The 21,449-nt window shown below is 43.5% G+C and overlaps 1 protein-coding gene across 11 annotated transcripts; it reads right to left on the reverse strand.

Annotated features, from left to right (window-relative positions):
- Positions 1 to 311: 311 nt before the first annotated feature.
- ikzf1 (IKAROS family zinc finger 1 (Ikaros)) lies at positions 312 to 17,949 on the reverse strand. 11 transcript variants are annotated; one of them, XM_071522571.1, is made up of 9 exons: positions 17,531 to 17,809; positions 12,550 to 12,603; positions 12,250 to 12,363; positions 10,415 to 10,423; positions 6,276 to 6,542; positions 4,148 to 4,315; positions 3,280 to 3,405; positions 2,542 to 2,676; positions 312 to 1,983 (listed from the first exon to the last, which is right to left on the reverse strand). In XM_071522571.1, exons 1-9 carry the CDS (start codon positions 17,673 to 17,675, stop codon positions 1,250 to 1,252), a joined length of 1,752 nt encoding a protein of 583 aa, XP_071378672.1. In that variant the 5' UTR covers positions 17,676 to 17,809; the 3' UTR covers positions 312 to 1,249. The 11 variants fall into 11 exon arrangements, with proteins under 11 accessions (XP_071378672.1, XP_071378668.1, XP_071378667.1 ...); XM_071522567.1 differs by lacking the exon at positions 10,415 to 10,423 and having other exon boundaries at positions 2,542 to 2,673; positions 17,531 to 17,949; XM_071522566.1 differs by lacking the exon at positions 10,415 to 10,423 and having other exon boundaries at positions 17,531 to 17,949.
- Positions 17,950 to 21,449: the final 3,500 nt, after the last annotated feature.

Consider the following 21,449-nt stretch of genomic DNA (forward strand, 5'->3'; position numbering starts at 1 on the left):
ACTGGTTCATACTAGCCAGTTAAGATAATACCCTGCATTTGAAAATGTATACATTTGCTATTAAATATCCATATGTATAAATAAATATGATGATGTGCCTATGTATATATGTATTACAAGTAGCCTTATGTTCATCTGCAATAAAGCAGTTCACAGCTTCCTTCTTATTTACCTTCTGTAAAGGTTCATTAAGTAAATTTCTGCTACTTACTCCTTATAACTGCAATCTAATTTTGATGAAAAAACACGTGTGAATACTCGGTGCATATATAAAATATCTTTTATTGATATTTTGCAAGCATAAAACTCCTCATAGCTCATATTCCGCGAGTAATACAATTCTCAGCCATCAGGTATAAAACCAAATCTAGAACAAAACATTTTCTTTTGTCAAACCAAATATAGCTTCCAGCAGCAGTTATGTTTAAACTCAATCACATTTAGTACAGTTGAACAGAAAGGGATGCAGTTTTTTAGAACTACTCTAAAGACATAACATTGAACACTGTAATAAATACAAGTACATGTAATTGTGATATAAATAATAGGAAAGTTGAATACAAAATAACAGAATAACAGGTTTAAAGTTGGTAATGGAATGAATAATATTGAATAATGAATGATGAATAATATGATAATAATAAATGGGTTTGCAGGTTTTCTACATTGATTGTAAAAAATTGTATTGATTGTATTCCATATCCAATATTTATAGGAATTCGCCCACGCTGCAAGCATTTTGAGAAAAGAACCAGAATCCTTTATTAACATTTCAGACAGCTCAGTATAGAGATACTATAGAGATACTAATGTAAAGGTCAAAATCTTTTTTTTATTCTAAAACCAGAAAAACAAAATGTTCCTGCCTGGATATCCAAAAGAAGAGACACATTTATACACTTTATACACGTGGCAACTGTAAATAAATGACTTCACACCTATAATGTGACAGTACTGAGGCACAGTAACTGTTTTGCCTTCACTGAACAATAATAAATCATGAATAAAAAATCATGAAGAGATCATTTTCCTCCCGAACATTTGAACATTTGAAATTGAATGTTGTTTTCTTTCATGAATTAGATGTCTTCTTTTATCTGTGTTCTACAAACATGCATATTTTGTATAAAAAAAATCACCACTTCCAGAGATCAACAGTGTATTTTACAATATGTATTCCCATGTATTTATTGAATGTGCGTGTGTGTGTGTGTGTGTGTGTGCGTGTGTGTGTGTGTGTTTTTCCGGCTCAGTAGCGGTGCTCCCCTCTCGTCATGTGGGAGGAGAACTCGTACCGGTCTTGGCTGCGGTGGCCGCAAAGGTTGCACTCGAAGGGGTCTCTGAAGCCGTGGCAGCCCATGTGAATGGTGTACATGACGTGGTCCAGGAAGAGAACGCGGCAGTGTTCGCACCGGTACGCCCTCACCTGCTCGCCGTCGCCCGTCACCACCTTGAAGCCCTCGGAGGCCATCTCTATGCTGGCCCGGATGGCCTCGTACTGCCTCTGCTGCTCCTCCTTCACCAGGGGCAGCACGCCGTTCCGCACCCCCGAGGTGATGTGGTTGGTCAGGTAGATGAGGCCCGACGCTCCCCCGCCGCCGCCGCCGCCGCCGCCGCCGGCCGGCCGGTCCTCGTTGTTGCTCTCGGTGTCGGTGGAGTCCTGGCCGCTGTGGCTGGGCGAGCCGTCCTTCTCGCTGGACGCCGACTTGGACTTGGAGAGCAGCAGCAGGTTCTCGGCGGCGCTGTCCTTGGCCGACAGGACGCCGCCCGGCCCCGCGTGGCCCTCCGACGGGGGCTTGTGCAGCGGGTACATGGAGCCCAGGGTCACGTCGGAGGAGGAGGCCGGGGAGGTCTGCACCAGCGGCCGCAGGGACTCGGCCCCCAGGTAGCTGATGGCGTTGTTGATGGCCTGGTCCATGACGTGGGACTGCATCAGCTCCCCCGCCCCGCCCTCGAAGGACAGGTCCGACAGACGCCGATCACCTGAGGGTCACAGGGGCCGGGGCCATGTGAAGGTCACACTTTACTGATGCACTTAACCTACAGCCTGTGACCTCAGCAGCTTGATACAGTACCTGCTGCTCTCTAGCTGTGATTAACTTTAATTCATTCACTTTCTGGTACTGATATTGCTCATTATTACTGAGTATTTCTGTTGCATGGTCTCATATTTGCATTATCCTCAGCCACTTCAGAAAATGTATCTTCCTGTTTTGTAATATCCTCATTTCTCTCTCTATATCTATAGTCTGTCTATAATATAAAGGATTAAAACAATGAAACACTTTTGTAAATGGTGAAAAATATTTTTTCCTAACACACATTAAAAAGGAATATGGCTTAAAAGTAAAAAAATGTCCAAAACAAATTAAAGGCACAAATGATGATCAGGTTAAACTGCATGCATTCAGCAGAGGCAGGGTAAGGAAAATGGAACATTATCTGATATACAACACAGTTTTCACAGGTGCAGTTACACTTATTCTTCAGTAAAAGAAATGTCATTGTTGATATACAAAGGAAGCAGACTTCAGCCCTTACCCACAAACTTCTGTGGCATAGTGCTCTTACGTTTAGCTACATTATTAGCTAGTCTGTCTAGCACCAAGGCTCTGTCAGATCCCGTCTGGCTTAAGTCTTCCCTCTGCTCATTCTGGTTGCTTTCTTCCTTTACTACTGGAAAGCAAGACAGAAAAGTAGGTTTCAGAGTCAAAGTATTTAGAATTTGATCTGTTCAAAGTGAGGAATTGGTGTAAGAGGGTCTTGTCTTTCAGTGATAACATATGCCTGATGGTGCTTTTCTTACAGAGCACAGATCGGACTGTTCTGACACATGTGAAGCACTTGGTCTATAAATATTTGTTAATGTTCACAGACAGAGTGTAAATGTATTTCTCAGCCTCAGCCCAGCAGTTTATACCCTACATGTAAAGTTTTTTTTAATCATGAGTCTATAGTGGGTTCATTTTGTTTATTTTGTAAATATGAACAATGAAACATTTTTATAGTTGAAATGTGGCAACAAAATTCATGACTATCGCACATATCGTTATTTAGAATAACTACAGAAGTTCTGCATGAGCCAGCATCCATCAGAAAAAAAACAAAACACTATATTTACTTTAAATATAAATTCAGCCTGACCTGTTGGAGCATTTTGTAATTGCAACATTGTCGACACGGTAGACTGACGCTGCATGCATAGCGAGTCCTGCGCTCAGGGTAAAGTAGGTCATCAGAGTGGGTGGAGGAGAAGTGTGCGTCCCGTGAGGCACCAACCTGTATAGATGCTGTTCTGCAGCCCCATGCACTGGAGGTAGTTGTGACACCGCTCCTTGTGCTCCTCCAGAGAGCTGCGCTGCTTGTAACTCCGCCCACAGTAAGCACACTTGTGGGGTTTTCCAACTGCAACAAATAATGTTATATCAGTCAACAGAGCAGTATGATGCACCATGTAACAGCTAATCATAAAGTTTTAATCCATGACATTTTTATAGAAATAAATGTCTCTTTTGCTACTCTCTATTGCTGATTGAACACAATAGTGATTCAACCTGAAGCCAGTTCATGAAAGCTTTTGCATTTGCAGTTCTAAACATCCGGTGTCTATCAGGTCTTTTCTGGAAAAGAGTCTCTGACACACAGAAAAGTGATGCATTTTATGTTTCCGGTTTGTTTGAAATAAACAGAAGAAGAACTGGGTAGTTATTATGAGCAGTGATAGCCACTATGTCTGAACAGACAGAGAAAAGAGCGCCACCTACAGAAACTCAAACTGACACACTGTTTGATTGACAGGTGATCTCTGGGAAGTGTGGTGCAGAAACACCACAGCAACGAGCGCTGAGATGTGCAAAGATGTCATCAAAATAAAAATAAAAATCTCTTGGATTACCACTTTAATATTCAATAAATACAATATTTAGAGCAGGCTTTGTAAGTGTCCTGTTCTCACTCAAACATGTCATCAACAGAAACTTCTGCAAAGCATTTGCAAATAAAGTGACACCCATATCTTCACCCTGTCTACTTCCCCTTGGCTCCTATACAGTTCAAAGGAAGTAATGCCATTCATACACACTTCAATCCAGTTCCTAACACTACCATGAGTGCATGTGTTTTTTAGCCTGGGTGACACCGTGCTCACCAGAGTGGGTGCGCAAATGACCGGTGAGGGCGTCCCTCCTGCGGCAGGCGTAGCTGCACAGGTGACACTTGAAGGGTTTCTCCCCCGAGTGGAGCTTGATGTGACGCAGCAGGTTGCCCTTCTGGGTGAACGAGGCACCGCACTGGCTGCACTGGAAAGGACGTTCTCCTGAGGACAAGAACACAACACACACACACACACACACACACACACACACGTCACTGTAAAGGAGCAGGAAAACACTTAATATAAGCAGTTATCACAGGCTGTAAAGGCTATTTGGACAGTTAGATTATAATGAATATGAACAAAACTGATGATCTAAAGTGTGCTGTGCATTAAGACAGGTAATGCAAACAATGCTGTGCAACACATACATACAATTGTTTTGAATGGGATGGGAACACTTGAAGAAATCCTGAAGCTGTACTATACTACCTCATTTTATTTTAGTATAAATTATTTTCTTACTGGCACCCAATTGTTATTTTGTTGTACATGAATGCTATCAAGCAGTGTGATAGTTTATCAGTATGAATGCTAAGGTTCTTCATCGCACCACATTCCCCTAAGCTCACGGTCCCGCTGACAACATAAAAGCGACAACAGCGCAAAGCCTTTGTTTTAATTTCACTATGCGGATGGAGAATTAAAAAAAGCGGGCCCCTGCTACGTGAATGCGGGGGTCACCGCACTACAAGAGATCCCAAGCGCCAGAACAAGGCAGATGATGGAGCGACTCCGGGGCGGGGGGAGCGATCCGGCAGCCTGGGAGGGTTTCACAGCAGAGTGACACTCCTTCTCTCCCTGCTCCCCCCTGCCCCACCGGCTGCCGGCGCTCTGATCGAACAAGAGCCTTTCAGACTCAGCCTGCCAGTTCCGTAATGCACCATTGCCTAGGTCAATTTGATCTGAAAATCTCATTTTTTCCTCTTCTTCGTCTCTAAAATAAGAGCGGCACATCACAATGCAAATTCAGCCTCATTTGAATAAAGCGAAGGAAACACTTTGTGTTGAGAGCCAGTCTTCCTGATCAGCGCTTCTGGAATAAACCAATATCCAGCCTCTCCGAGTGTTGTGGCATTCTGTGAGAACGTTTTAATATGGCTTTTTTTTTTCAAAGGCCCCCCCATAAAATAAGAGTCACCAGTGAAGCAGCAAAAATATATAAAAAAGGAAACTCATTAAAAATGCATTTCAGGAGCAAAGACTCACCACAGAATATTTTCGATTTAAATAGGAGGCACTTCATTATATCTTTTATTGTACATTCTTTTGCATTTACATTAGTCTAGTGTTCCTTTCTTCCATTTTGGGTTTCATTAGTTTCTAAAGCTTGACAGTTAAGTGCCTTTTTCAAAAATGTTCCCCACCACTGGTTTGGGTTCATTACAATAGAATATCAATTTTGAAATTTGAAAAACTTTTAATAGTCAGATAATTGTCATTTCATGGAGATCCCATTTAATTGCGGCAGATATCCTGTTTCTCGACTAAGGGCATGTTTTTTCGGACTGAGTTCGTCTCTTCTACTATATCACACAACAATTTGATCAGCTACTGTTGCTTGTCGTGTGGTAATTCAGAATCATTTAGAGAACAATAATAATTGCTAATGGTATTCTCAAAGTCTATTTCACGCACCATAGAGAGGTCTATATACAGCCAATTGCATTGGATGCCAATACAAATACAGCTCAGTGTAAGTATAAACTCTAAAGTTTGGGTTTATTTCTAAGAATCCATTACTACTGGTGTGTATGCAAGCTTTACTACAAAGACGATAGTTGGGTATACACTGCTGATTCTGCTTGTGTCAATGCCAAAAAAATAGCAGTAGACAACCATCTTGATGAAGTGAAATCACTCCAATGTCTAGTTTTAATCACCTTAAACTTAACATGAGGTGTGTAACTTGGGGAAAGCCTTTTAGGGAGCTACACCAAAGACAAAAAATAGATCAAAGAAGCTACGGAAAAGCTGTAAAAATGGCTGAAGGGGAGGAGCCACAGCAGACCCCCAGCTTTCTCAGCCGCTTCTAAACCCCTCAGAGCCTCATCCCTCCATCATTGCAAACAGTGAACATGGGTGCAAAGGTTAAGGGCAAGAAGTATCGCAGGTGGCTTACCAGTGTGGCTTCGCTTGTGCACCATCAGCACATTGGGGCCAATGCAAACTATCCCGCAGATATCGCACTTGAGCTTCCCGTTGGGCAGCCGGATACCGCCGGCCGAGGAGAAGGCCTTGGCGTCGGGGCTCGGTTGTGAGCCGTTCACTTTGGCCCCCGAGGCATCGATCACGCGCAAGTCTTCCGCGCACTCCTCCTCCTCGCCATTCATCTCACAGGCCAGCCCATTCTCCTCATCACTGCGAGCCTCAACTTTAATGTTACAGGCTGGAAAAGAGGGCAGGGGGGCCACGGTTTAGAATACGAGCATTGGTTCTCTTGTTATAGGTTACAATGCTGCTACATGTGAATTTGTGAAATGCTTTGGGAACCTGGGTGTGCCTCTCTTTCAGTTTGCTTGACTTATTGGTGAGCTCCAAGTGTAATGTGACTGAACCTTAAAAATCCACATGATGACAATGTGCCAATTTCTGTATTTATCTATGGATTAGTCACTGTATACATGATGTGATTCTGTTCATTCCCTCTTGATGTGCTGCCACTGTCAGGGCAGAACCTGCATGTATTAGCATTGCAATCACCTTCATATCACTACAGCTACAAAGGCTTTGTAATGACATATTTACTTGAATAGACAATAAGACTGTTTCATGTGCTATACACCAAAACTGCAACACTTCCCCTGATATTTCATGTGTTTTTGTGTGATTTCAGTCTGAGCAAGGTCAACAAAGATATTAGATAAGATCACTGCACACACATCAAATATCAAACAGCCAGCCTGCATGTTTCAACTGTAGACTTTGAATGCAATTTGACAAGCTCATTTTGGTGCTTTCCAATGCAAAAGTGTGTGTGTGAAGGATACAGAGGTGCAGAGCGTGTCTTTGGGTTGAAGATGTCGGCGATGGGATGAGGAAACGCACGGAGCATCTCACACCATCACACTTTTGTAAAACAAATGACAGCAAGATAAACAGGAAACAGAGACACAGGAAACAGTGTGAAACTAGGGACGGCAGCGGTGAATATCAGAGCAAAAGAGTACGGTGAACACACGCACACACACACACAAAAACATGTGCCTTTTCACTAGCTTGTGCATTTTAAAGGGTCTTAATTTCCCTAATTCTTTAAATTTGCAGCTTTTTAGAGCACCTGAAGTAAATACTGCATGATTAATAAATGATAACTATTATCTATGGAGCTATTATAAAAACTCTTTCATCTGTGTTTGATTGCTCATGTTCCCAGTTTCATCTGAATAGAGAAGTGGCCTGCGTGTCAACCTGTCAGCTCCCTCTTTTCCCACCAGGGAACTTCAGAAACGTTTAGAAATGTCTAACTGAACCCGAAATCTTGCAAGTCCCACAACTACAAGCCTGTGGTTTGCATGTCACGGTGGCAGCCCGATTTCCCCATGCCTCTACCTCTGTTTGTACAGCCGAAGAGGAAGAAGTGGAAATCATGAAATATAGGAATCTATGGAAAAGGGGAAGCTTCAGAAAGAGGGCCTGTCTAACCGAAATACCAAGAATTATGGAGAAGTGACAGAAAGGGAAGCACAGGCAAGGAATTGTAAAACAGCCTGTAACTGAAACAGGCGTTTTGCGGGAGGCTTGTTTTTCACTGAGCGACACTGTGGGGAACATAACTCCCATAATGCATCATTCACTCAGACAGCAAGGGGGACGGACACAAATGTGAGAACTAATGGCATGGGATCACAAGATACTCATGATCGCTTTTTCAGACTGAATTCCCCTAATCAGATCGGCCATTCCAGCACAGTTCTATCACAGGTTTATTTGCTCTTGCATAAACAACAATGTGTTCGTCTACTGACTGTCTGTTGGACAAACTCTTGTGTCTTTCTGCTGAGCAGATGAGATAAGAGAAGCACCAGCCATGTGTCAATAGTACTCAGGCTGCGCTGCAGAAGTGACACAGCAAACACTAGTGGAAGGGAAGGCCATGCTTCACACTATACAGAATGTATTAGGGACATCTTCCTGGTATTGAGTTGCAGCCCTTTTTGCACAATCCACATCTCAGTTGTGTCAAAGCTTCAAAATCCTTCTCTAACTCGTCTGCTTCTCTTTATCTACATCTCCTCCTTTGTGATTGGTATAGATTTAATAAGGGAAATCAATAAGGGATAATGGATTTTACCTGGATTCTCCTCATCTGTGTACAGTGTTGCTAAAATTCAGTTACAGTGAGAATACTGTTTCAAATTCTGGCCATTCAGAGTCATGGCCAGAATTTTCAAATCAGACAAATCAGGCTGTCACTGGCCACATTTACATGCAAATCAAAAATGTGATTATAATGCAGTGAAGACAATAAGGCAAGTAAAGCAGGACCCATGTAAACACCACACTCTGATTATGTTAATGCCATTATGCTCTTAGTTGAACTAAGTGTAATCACAGTGACAGAGTATGTGGAGCGCTCCAATTTTATTTGCATTAATAGACAGCGGTTAGGTCCCATTTCTTGAACAGCGGTCAAGTTGCACATGAGTCCAGCTCATCGTGTTATGTGGAGGTCGAGGGGAAGTGGATTGGCAGGAGTCGACACTTTTTGGAGTAAGGAAAAGACAGTTTATGGTAGACATGGATGTGATGCCGTTTTTAGAAGGGTTTGGCAATAAAATCTCTGATTTACACAATTCTCCCTGGATAATCAAAAAAAATAAGTGCACTCATGTAAATGGGATTGTTATGGGCACATGTCAAATTATGGTATCATGTAAACGGCTTAATCAGACTATTGCCTTAGTCAAGGTATTGGCAATAGTCACATTAGTGTACAGGTGTGTACCGTATAGGTAGTCTTACTAGTCTAACCTAGATGAATGATGATTTTGGGAAATTGTTTGATTGGAGTAAAAAACTCCCTAATCACAATCTTGTATAACTAAAAATACTTTATGTTTATCTCTATGTACTCTCTAGAGAAAGTGAATGGGCAATGAGGCTTTTAATATAATAGTGAGGCTGTTAGGTCTGACTGGCCTGATCATCAGTTGGGTGTTGTGTGACCCTCCAGTGTTACAGCTGAACTAGGCAGAGGGAACCATGACTTCTGGGCTGCAGCTTCTCAGGGATATGGGGAAGTTGTGACTAAATTGGGAGTAGGAAGAAGAGCTTTTACTTTATATCATGTTTGTCACAGTCACACATCCTGATTTGCTCGTTTTGGGAAGCAAGTGTCAGATCGCATAGAGGGCAAACAAAACGGTTGCAATAAATTGGCTTGATGTTGGTCTGAATGTTATCCTCAGATTATAGATTATAGGGTAACTATTAACCTAGCAGTATATGACACAGTGTAGCCAAAAGGCAACAAATATTGAGATAACAGCGAATGTTAGATATAGCAAATATAGCATTGATTAAGACAAGCGGTTTTGGCACAACAGGAGGAAATTAGCAGGAGGTAGACGACAGTTAGGAGGCGAGGTAGCATGTTTGTTAGTTGTTGTCTGCAGTGTGGAAATACAGGGAGTCTGGTGGAGGTTCCTGTTCGAGGGCTGCGCTGCTCTCACTGCCTGAAAATAGCCCAGTGTGCAAGGTAGTGGAACCACATGTGTTAAACCACGGCAGCAACACACCCGACACGACTCGCACTCGATAAGGAACACCAAAAAAAAAAAAACAGTCTGCTTTTTCCCCCCCTCGCACTGTGTGTTGTTTTTTTTTTTAAACTTATTGCCTCCACGTTTTCGGGAACTAGGCAGCTTTTAGCTTTCATGTCTCCGAAATAGCAATGGCGCCTTCTGATTCATTCAAAATGAAAGAGAAATCGTTTCATGTCATGACGGGTCATTTTAACCCCCCATGTGACTTCATCCATGTTCAACACTTGGGTAAAATGATTCTTAATGCTTATTTACTGGCTTGGAGTGTCAAATGGGCGCTTTAAGCTACACAAGACAATACAATAAGCATCAGTAGGTTTAGACAATCACACCATAGAATAACATGGAATAATAAACAACAAAACCTACTTTCTGTCTGAAGTGTGAATTTCTAATTTTATTCTTTCAAAGATGACGAGGACTTATCTGGAACAGGAAACAACCTGGCTTTGAGGTTTTCGAGCTCTCAATACTTTGAGGTCCCGTGTCCCACATATAGTCCCTCTGCTTTTTGCCTTTTTTCAGAAGCCCGAGCAGCACATGATCCTGCCTGATAATTATAACTCACATTTGGGCTTTATCAGAGAGCCAGCGATGCACAGATATACCACACACTTCTCTTCTCTCTCTCTCTCTCTCTCTCTCTCTGTCCCCATGTACACACGCATACACACACACAAAGGCGATAGTATCTATAGGAAACGGACAGAAACACGTGTACACAAAGTCACGCATCCACACACACACACACACACACCGACTCTGTCAGCCCTGCCCCCTTTTCTCTCTCAAACTCGTTTTAGAACCTTTTCCTTGCCTCCAATGAAAGTCGATCAAACATTTAAAGCATTTCCCCTTTGACTATTTCCCTTTTTTTTTTTTTTTCCAGATCATGCTAGATTTCCATCAATCGACTGAGATCAGATGAACACTGTCACATAAAAGCGTGTTGTTATGTTCGATGAGGGCCAGCGAGGCGGCACACACGCTGACTAACTTGTTCTAACAGTGTTCCGGCTGAATTAGATGCCGTGTTCAGAGATCCTTGCGCGCGCTGAGATCTGTGCATGACAGCTCGACAGTTGTAAAGTCAAAGCGGGAGCGTGTGTGAGTAAGCGTGTGTGTGAGTGTGTGTGTGTGTGTGTGTGTGTATGTGTGTGCAGGTGTGTGACCTATGTGGCGCGGCGAGGCGCTGCGCCGATCTGTGAGCTTGGCTCCGTTCCTGAACACTTTATCTCCAGGAGTGTTGAAACTGAAGTTCTTCTTAGGAAACTCTTACACATCCTATTTCAGTTTCCTCTCGCATCTTATTTCTGACTATCTGCAGCTTCAAAAGCGCTCGGCGGGGCGAGTCTTTACCGTTATCTGGATGAGTGGAAAAACACTGACAGAACTCAAGGAGCCGCTCTCGGTTTTTGGCCACGCAGTAAAACATGGAATCATTTTCATAACGTTCAGTGTACAGCTTCAAAATCCTTCTTTTATCTACAGCTCCTCCTTTGTGCTTGGTATAAATTTAATCATGGAAATCAATAAGGGATAATGGCTTTTACCTGGATTCTCCTCATCAGTGTACTTCATGAAATTAAGTGTCACATAAACTAACAAAACTATATCATATGAGCTCTGTGTGTCAACGTCCGATTCATCTTGCTGTCATGTAAAACCGATTAGCTTTTAATGAACCGTAATGACTCCAGACCTCCATCTTAAAACATCCCCTGCTTTCTGACATGCCACCCAAGTGAAGAGAGTGGCGATAACTATCCGCCACAGATGCGATGTTTCATCCTCGTTTTCACCATGATATTCCCTGGCTGGATGTTCACATGCTCAAAATCAAGGCCACATTAGCAATTCCTTAAGATTCTGCTTATTAATGACATGCCATGGATCAAAGAGCTTTTTTTTTTTTTTTTTTTTTTTTTTTACCTTTTCTGCCAATGACCTAAATGTGCCTCTTTGCAGCTGTAAATTAATTTTTCCTAGGGATTTGGAACACCTAATATCTCCCGCTGCATGTGCGTGGGATTAAGTTATTAAAACATTACTATGCTTCTTTTTATTTGATAGTATACTTTTGATGCTGGCATTACTTTCATTTAGCCATTTTACTCTACTGATTTAGATGCTTTGGGAATGTATTCATTTTTGTTGCTTCATGGGAGACACTCAAACTGGGGAATTTTAGTTGACGAATTTATATGCGGCAACGGCACAGTCTGTGTATTTGCTGATTTACTCTTCACTCGCACAAGCGTTAATGATGTTCTGATTGGCTGTAGGTGCGTTTGGACATGCTCCCCCAGCCACCCCCCCCCCCCATACCTTTGTCCCCTCTGTTGTTCTGCTGGTGGGCGGAGCCGGCTGACAGGTCCTCCGGGACGGCCATGGGCTCCTCCGCCTCCTCCGACGTGTCGTTGGCGGGGGGGCTGTCCCTGCCTGGGGAGACACACACCAGCAAACACCCATCACTCACCTCGCCAAAACCCCCCCCCCCCCCCCTCCCCCTTCAGCGTGTCCCATTCAGGACCACCAAAATTACCTGAGAGAGAGGCTGTTTTGGGGGCCTATTGTATCTACTTTCTGCCCTGTGAGAGCTCAATCATGCAGTGGCGGGTCTTTTACCTGGCATCTGGGCCATCTCCTGGGCCTCCTCTGTCTCCATTCGGTGCAGGTATTCTAATGGGACAGAGACGGAGACGGAGACGTGTGTAAGTTTAATCAAGAGCAGGCTGGGGAAACAACATTACAAAACGCCGGAGCAGAGTAAAGGGCGTCCTCTCCCCCCGCGCGCCTCCATCACCCCGGCGCGATCGCTCTTGTCAGCGCCACTGTCCCCCACATTACATTACAAAGAATCACAGACATTTTCATTACGAGTCTGACAGAGAGAGAGAGAGAGAGAGAGAGAGAGAGACCGAGCCCCTGGGAGAGCGGCTCGGGCTTCCGTCTGACGGGGCCTTCGCCGGCGTCGCGGGGTGCGGGTTCGCTTTCAGACCGCATTTGTTATTTATTGTTAATTTCCTGCCACGTAATCATCCAAAAATGCAAACTGACTGCCGCAAAATTAAGCAGAAAATTAACTGGCCCCCGGGTCAGCGGGGATGCGGGCCGTCCGCCGTGCCCAGCTGATCGGCGCTCGTGTTCTCTCTAATTTACTGAGCATGCATCGCTGAGCCCGCGGCCCGAGACACAGACGCATGCGAGGCACAATCAGAGACAAAGAGAGAGAGAGAGAGGGGGGGGGGGGGGGAGAGGGGGGAGAGAGAGAGAGAGAGAGAAGGCCTCTGAGGCAGTGAGAAAAATAGAGGCAGAGAGGTAGATAGCAACGTGAGGGCACAAAGTCAGAAAGTCAGGAAGAGCAAGTGCATCAGGAAGGTGGAGAGAGAGAGAGAGAGAGAGAGAGAGAGAGAGAGAGAGAGAGAGAGAGAGAGCCAAAAAGACAGAGAAGTTGTTTTATTTTTTTGTTTTTTTTTCTTTGAGTCCCACATTTTGTTTTTTTTTTGTTGTTGTTTTGAGTCCAGAAGCCTTCCTCTGGCCAGGGCTGCATATCTGAGGAGTCACCAGTGCACGTGGCCCCATTAATAATGGATGGCCCTCAAGCCGGCAGCAGATGGGCCCGACAGCCTCGGCCCCCGGCTCCTGCCACTTCAAGAAACCCTCGGCGGGGGCCCGCTCGCCCCGGTCCAAGCAGCCACACAGGGAGAAGTGAAGCTCCCGAAAATAGCGAAGCGAGCCCGAGGGAGAAGGGGAACCTAGGCCTTCCTGTTTTACTGACAGATGGCTCCACACATTTGGAACAAATAGTGGGAAGCGGCCGGTGGCGCTCTGTCGCAACGCGCAGAGTACTTGCTAGCTGGAGTGGCGACTCGAGGCGGGGAGCTCCGACGGCCGTAGACGCAGAGTGTGTGTGTGTGTGTGTGGGGGGGGGGGGGGGGGGCAAAGGTCACTGGTGCAGATGATTGTTGCGTGTTACTGCGCCGAAACTACCGCCTTTCTTTCTTAAGCATCTGGAGTTTTTGGAGGTGTGTGTGTGTGTGTGTGTGTGGGAGGGGGGGGGGGGGGTATTCTCATGTGCCCTTTTTTCTGGGCAGATGGTGAGAGGGGAAATACGGATGTGTTGGCGAGGGGGTGGGGGGGGGGGGTCTTCGACAGAAATACAAAAAAAAAAATAAAAAAAAAAATGAATTCCTACGTTCAACCACAACCCACTTGTGTAGGCATGCGGAAAGTAAGGTGCACAAAGACGATTCAGGAAGTAGTTTGTTCGAGCGTAGAGTGACTAGAGTGATACTTTCACTCTGTTCTTATTTTCCGTGTTACATAAGTTTTTGATACTACGTAGGAAACCTTTCCCATATTGCTTTTTTAGGTGTGCCCTAATCTTTAGATTCCTTTGATGATTTTGTCACTAGTTGTTGTCACTATTTAGGATTTTTTTCCCCCCATATTGCTTTTATAGGGTTAGGTTCAGATATCTTTAGATAGATTTGATAATTTTGTGCTGGTCCAATCTGGAATTTTAAAGTCCTGCTTTATAAACACTATATTCTAAACACACTTTGTCATGCAATCAGCCTGTCAACAGTGTCACTTTTTTTTTTTTTTTTACTTTTTCTTAATTTCATCTCATCAAAATTAAACTCAAATGCTGAAATGCTGAAAGTGTTCAAGTCCAGGCTGTAACCATGAGGGGAAGTGGGGGCGGTGTGTCAGAGCGACTGACTGGGGGCCGGTGGAATCTTTCACCCAGTTCACCCAGCGCGGTGGAAGTTACAGCGAAGGGTACGAGAGTCTGAAGGACTGGAAAAGTTTTGGTCTTAGTGCATCGAGTGAGGAGAGGCAGGAAGAGGCTTGTGGGTTGACAAAATTCTCAGTCCTCCTCCCGCTTGTGTGTATATGTGTGTGTGTGTGTGTGTGTGGCTGGTGGTGGGGTGGGGGTGGGGGTAGTAGAAGCGTCTGCACATAGCGAGGTGCAAAGCTACACCAGGGAGCAGGGTGGAGATGAGAAACAGCCAAACCGTTAACAGATACTGAGGACCACACCAGCAAAGTTTGGATACTGGGGGGGGGGGGGAGCTCTACTCTGTATTATATATAACACACATAATGCAGGTTTAGGAGAAATAGTAACATTTTGGAATATATGAACCAAACACTCAAGAATGAATGTGGGAATTCACAGAAAATAAATAAATGGAGGCAACAAAAAGTGACACAAGGCCTTCAGTGTATCAATTAGAATTATGAAGTTGCTTTGTTTTAAGTCATTAAAAATCGTAAAGTTGTTAAAAACAAAAACTCAAATGTCAAATATTTGGATGGTGTCTGTTACATGTATTGGAATATAAATAAATAAAAATAAAATATAACTGGGATTCAAAGCCACAGAGGTCCACATGAAATATATATGTATATTTTTACATCTTATATTGTAATTACAGTTGTTCTCTATAATAAAACATGTTATTATAGCATTCAGAATATATCAATGACAGTGTTATATCATCAATATTGGAATGTGATCACGGTTACATTGGACATACAGTCACATTAGCCCCAGTGTTGACCTTATTATGATTACAAGCAAATAATATGACTCATAATTCTAATTATTGTTTTACACATACAAGCCCTGGAATATAAAGTTTCCAGGTTTAGCCGTCACAAAGTCGACTTACTGACAATCCATCACATAAGTGATTTAATTATTTTCAGTCACAGTCCATCAGCTTATGAGAAATAATAAACCTGTGGGTGCTTCCTTATCAGCCATTAGGGAAAGACATTGTCCTACAGCACCATGTAATGTGATGCATGGTCACCTTTGTTCAATTCGGATAAATATGCATATTGAGATTCTCATCAGTAATTCATGAAATGTATGGGTGTAAGTGGGTCGATAGTGTTAGTGTGTTAGCGGATGTGTTCTGGGAGCCTATTGTGGGGGTGAGGGTGAGAGTAAAAGGTGCGCTGAGAAGAAGTTTCCTTCATTTGCATCTGACACACTTCACTACTCTGCTATTCAGACAGTACAATCATTTTAATAACTGTCTGTCTTCCTCTGCCCCCTCCTACTTCTGTTTCTACTGACAAGAAAGATGAGGCATCTGCAGACATGTTTGCAGCATTTTTCAGCAAGTCTCTTTCCAACTCAGCTATGAAAAAAAAGTCCTATTTGTGCAGGTATTGGGGTTCATTTCAAAGTTGATCTAATATCAAACAGATTTTTCATACATCTTCTGCCGAGTGCTAGTTTTTGTGAAGTTTTTGTATTTAAATCAGATTTGTGTGAGATTACAAGATTATCAACTTCCCTTAAATGCTGCAAACTGATGCAATATAACATTCTGAAGTTGAAATAAACTCCAAATATACATTCATATATGCTAAAAAATATATATAACACCAACCTGCTCTCTAATGGAATACAATCCAATATTTAAGATTTGATCACATTAATGACAACTCACTGCTTGAATGCTTTGCATCACTGAAAAGACACTTTAATTACAAAATTATAAATGTCTAAATTGTAGGCTAATTTAACCAGAAGCAGGCAGTGGACAGTCGGGTGTATTTTGTAGAGACTGAACTTCTACAGCAGGAACTTGGAGTTTTGAAACGTGTTTAAGAAAAGAAAACACCCTGCGACCTTATTTCCTCAAATGTTTCACAGTGAATCCATTTCTTTTTGTATGGGTGTTGCTGAACAACTTTCCACCTCAGTGTCAGCAGTGTAAAAAGTTTCACGAGTCCTGCCTACAAATGTGTTTTTTTTTTCTCCCTCCACACATGACTTTATATTGAGACTGTGGTGCGAACAGATAGGTATTCCTTAACGGCATGGTAAAATATCAGGTTTATTGGTTATCGATTCATCTGAGACATACTTAAATATAGCATTTCTCTGCTGTGCTTATTTCCTGTTTAAGTTGCGTTAGAAGATCTTCTCACTTTTGTTTTAGGCCTCCGGCAAATATGTAGCTATAGAGCGATTCAAAGATATTGACTCCAAACTTATTTTTGAAAACGTGGGTTTTTAATATTGTTGTAAACTTCAGATAGAAGCACTTCGGGTGCGCGCATCAGTTGCAACAGGTGCTATGGCAAGAGAGTAAAAAACGATGAAACGGGTTAAAAATGAGTTGAGCAAGTGATTGGATACTATGTAGGCCCGTTTAGAAATAGGATAATTTCAAAGAAATCTTTATGTGCGAGAAATAAATATTCCTACATTTCCAAACCAAAAAAAAAAAAAAAAAAAAAAAGACGCATGGAAAATTGGGAACATTCCACTATATTTTCCATAAAATGTTGGCTATTCAATTACAAAAAACGGGAACTAATTTAATCTGTCTTTCTTTAGATATAAAAAAAATCCTCCCGGGTGTTTAATCCGTTATGTCGGCTACCAGTACAGAATTACGCACCCAGCAGGATCTGATGCTGTGGCGCACCTGCACCGAAACTAAGGACAGTGTTTTCCAGTCAGGGGCAAATCCTCTATTCTGAAGTATAAACGAGCGTGTGGCGCAAACCAAAGCCCTTAACCCACAATTTAGAAGCAGTGCCCAGCTGAAAAGCGCGGTGGAAGTCACTTTACCTGCTATTCCTTGAGTTTGTAGTATGAAGTTCTTCCAACTCTCCCCGGCTCCATGTGCAGAAGGTCGCAGCGCCGCGGCGGCCCCATGGAGCTGCGCCCTGGGTCCCTCCCCTCTCCACTGCACTTCCTCGTTCCAGCCCAACATGTCTATGTCTCTGTGCTCGACTGAGGCATTTTGCTTGCTTTTATCCACAGGCCGAGTCTGCGGCGGGGAGTCGAGGCACCAAGCCCTTGGCACTTGCTTTGTACCGTGCCAATAAAAGCTGACACCCAGTAGACCATTACTGGCAGCCATGCATGAGATGGGATGAGGCGCGCAAGGAGAGTGGACCATTCATTGTTTATTTATTTCATTCTCGCGGAGGAGGCGGATGGGGGGGACTCCTCACTTGCATATTGGGCAGCTCCCCTTCTGTCACCTGTTCTGGCACGCTGAAGCAGTCCATGAAATTAACACAACTGTTTGCTTTCCTATATAATGAGATTTTTTTTTTCTCTTTTTTCTTGTGGTGCACTTTGCTGCTCTCTCTCCAGCGCAGCTCCCCCTTAGTGTAACAGCCTATTATACCTTATCACAGGTATCTAGCATCACAGTTATGTCTGAACCATAAGTATAGAGGCTTTTTTCATTTTATTCTTTGTTACTTTCTGTTTTGGGATGCCTGTGCACTGGCTGCTCTCCTCACTGTGCCTGTCCTGGAGTCACTGCTCACATGTTCCTTTACAGGAAAAAGGTGATCATGCAAAAGTGTTACTGTAGACGGACAGCCATGCATTACATTCACTGGAATTTGAATTTCCCACTTTGGTTTTACACACAGATACACAGCAAAATCGTCAGTGTTAATTTAATTCAGGGTGTAAAAATCAACACTATGACAGTGTTTATATCATTTCACACTCATCAGAGTTAATTTCACACTTTAAATCGATTTGAACAGCCGTATCAGAGCCAAATCAACACTTTCCAACTCCAAATCAACGTCACTGAAAAACCAACACTTATTAACACTGGAAAAAATGCTGCGAAGTCGATCGTCTAAATTCCAAACTGCTTCAACCTGACTTGAAACTGAAATCCCCAAGCACACGCCAGATGTAAATGAGTAAACTGCCACCACACACACTGTCCATGGATCTCCGGCAGCAAATGCAACCGGACGGGGGGACTCCTCTCTGGGTGCAACACTTCACCTCCCTCCCAACTCTCATCATTCACGTTGCTAGTATGAAGATGACGTGCAGGGACTGTGCAGCCGAGTGCGACACAGCAGCAGCGGCGGCGTGCCACTATATTAGAGCCTTTTAAGTTGTTTAATAACTACTTTTCCAATTTTCTTCTAATGCCAATTTGAAGTGTCAATCACGTGCGCCATCATAACTAGTTAACCGAGTGCCCACGTCTTGTCTCAAATTATTCAAAGAAATAGAAATTGGGGATTAATATTGATGGAAATACTAAATAAATAATGAGTCACACCTCTGGTTTTACTAAAATAAATCGCCTCTCATTTTCAATCATGTTCCGTCATTATCGTCTCGTATGAAAATTTGGTAGAGTGGATCTTTGCTGTAGCTGCTGTGTTTCTAAGCAGTGATGCGATGGTACCGCCGCTGAGGAAGGGAGGTAGCCTATACTACTAAGGCATGGATTCTGCTGTGTATTTCATTGGTGATTATGCTCACAGGGGGGTTATACAGAAAAAGAGAGAAAGTGTTTGTGAATGCACCTTCCACTCCACTCTCTCGTGTCTTGTTTTTCCCAGTATCCCACCGTGCCCAGGCCCCCCGCGCGGCCCTCTTATCTCAGGAGAGGCTGCGTGTGCTGCTGGATTTGCTGAGTCACCTTTCGCGGGAGGCTGCCCCTTATCTCCTGAGAAGCACCACATTCGGGCGGTTGGTGCAAAAGGAGGAACTTTGGGCAGGAGCGCCGAGGCCCTGCAGTGTCTTCACGGCCCGTAATGTGGATTGCAGCAACGCCCGGGCCGACTTCCTCAAAGCCGCCGCGGACCGGAAGCCGCCGCGGACACGCTGCAGGTGGGAGAGAGTGTTAGTAGCCGAGGGGCCCGGGCTCCTGAGTGCCCGGGGGCAGAGGGAATGCTGCGGAGTGGAAGCGTGACTCGGCGCTATCAGGGCACGCAGGGCCGTCCAATCGTGGCCAGCAGAGGACTGTGGTCTTCCATGACCCCGAGATACTGTCCTGTCCCAGTGACACAGCAGCTTCACCCACTGTGGGCACTGAGAGGCTGCGTGAGGACAATGGATTCAGACGAGTTTATAAGAGAAACGAGTGCAGATGGGAGGATCGAAAACCCACCAGAGGCCGGATTGCTTTATTGATTATCATCTGAAAGTGTAAAAGCTGCATAAAGTCTATGGGTTGTTCACATGAAAGCATTTAAAAGCATATTTCTGCAGAAGCCTCATTTTCCATAACAGGGTTTTGTGCATATACTGAATTTTTTTTTGCAACATTTAAAATCATATAGTCCACAGTCCAAAAGGCTGCACATCAAACTAAACATGATCTCCTGCTCCCTTCAGGTTAATCCACAACCTCGCACACGGCATGTTGCTGTAATTAATATCATTACCTGGCAAGTCTCGGCAAGAACAATAGATTCCGCCTGGTTCTTATTTCATGGATCTTTAAGCAGTATTCACTGTTTCGCATTTGGAAGCACGAGCAGCATGTAACCCTTAATTGGTTTCAACACCTTAATAAGTCAAAGACGTTCAAGACTGATAATCACATTAAATAGTCCAATTTATCTAAAAAGTCAATTGCAAACTGAGAAACTCTCTTTCTTTAGGAATGCATTATGCTGTGGGGATGTCAGAGTAAATTAAATTCCCCTCTGCACACTAAAGCATCAATTTCCTTATGGTAATTATCTGCTGGAATAGACGTGTCACTAGAAGGAGTCAGGCATGCTTGACATTTAGCCTTTTTATGGAGAGGCGATGAGTAAAAATTAAGATGAGGAAAGGGAAATTAATCTCCAGCCGAGGCAGGCATTGAGAGATCCTGCAGGATAGTAGCTGAATCAATCATGATGTTTGTGACCCTGTTTTGAAAGGGAGCCAGTGATGAGATTCACACCACTGGCAGCCACGCTGGAAAACGCGAGGAAGAGGAGCACTCTTCTTAGCAAATAGAATTATGATTGCTGTGGGGAGGTTTACTCAGTTTATTGGTCTTAAACGCAGCGGCAAACACAGCAGCATCCTGTGGGTATGATACCACATCCAAGTATATGATACTAATGAAAAATAACATCTCCGAAAGCAGTAAATCGATGAAAAATGGCCAATAATTAGTTTGGAAATGGTTCATTTAACAGTAGCTAGGTCTGATCCCTTCCATCATTACCTCCACCAAGGAGGTTATGTTTTCGGTGCCGTTTGTTTGTTTGTTTGTCTGTTAGCAGGATTATGGAAAAACTACTGGCCCGATTTTCATTAAACTTGGTGGAAGGGTGTAGCATGGGCCAAGGAAGAACCCATTAAATTCTGGAGCGGATCCGGATCCGACTCACGAACATGTAATAATAGCACGGACCTTGGCGGAGGTCTGCGCTCTCCGAGTGCCCTTCTAGTTAGATCATGTGATCGATCATGGATGCCGGCTTCCTAAATTAAGGCTTAAAGTCAAGATTGTCCAGCACATGGATTGGTGGTTACAAGACGCCAATCACCAACAGACTGCATTCACTAGATTCACTGGATTCACTGCAATGCAAAGTAAAGGATAAATCCAGACAAACCAGTGATAGTATGATTTGTTGCTTATAAGATAATTATACATGTCAGATTAGGCAGTTTTGGGAGTATGGCTGAATACGCATGTATATGCATATGCATTAGTGATCACAGCACTGTGTGTTGAAGCAAAAAAAATGAATCCCCACGAAATGTA

This window comes from Centroberyx affinis, unplaced genomic scaffold (assembly GCF_046629955.1).
Source record: "Centroberyx affinis isolate AG114_WGS23_722 - 3 ecotype Tasmania unplaced genomic scaffold, CSIRO-AGI_Caff_v1 ptg001004l_1, whole genome shotgun sequence".
NCBI lineage: Eukaryota > Metazoa > Chordata > Actinopteri > Beryciformes > Berycidae > Centroberyx > Centroberyx affinis.

Bases quoted from the DNA above. Each gene is read 5' to 3' on its own strand.
- ikzf1 (XM_071522566.1), bottom strand. From the start codon at position 17,864: ATGGTCCACTCTCCTTGCGCGCCTCATCCCATCTCATGCATGGCTGCC. The intron at 12,604-17,530 runs GTAAAGTGACTT...CTGTCCCATTAG, and splicing joins ACAAACTCAAGGAATAGCAG to AATACCTGCACCGAATGGAG. The intron at 6,543-12,249 runs GTATGGGGGGGG...CCTCTTTTCCAG, and splicing joins GAACAACAGAGGGGACAAAG to CCTGTAACATTAAAGTTGAG.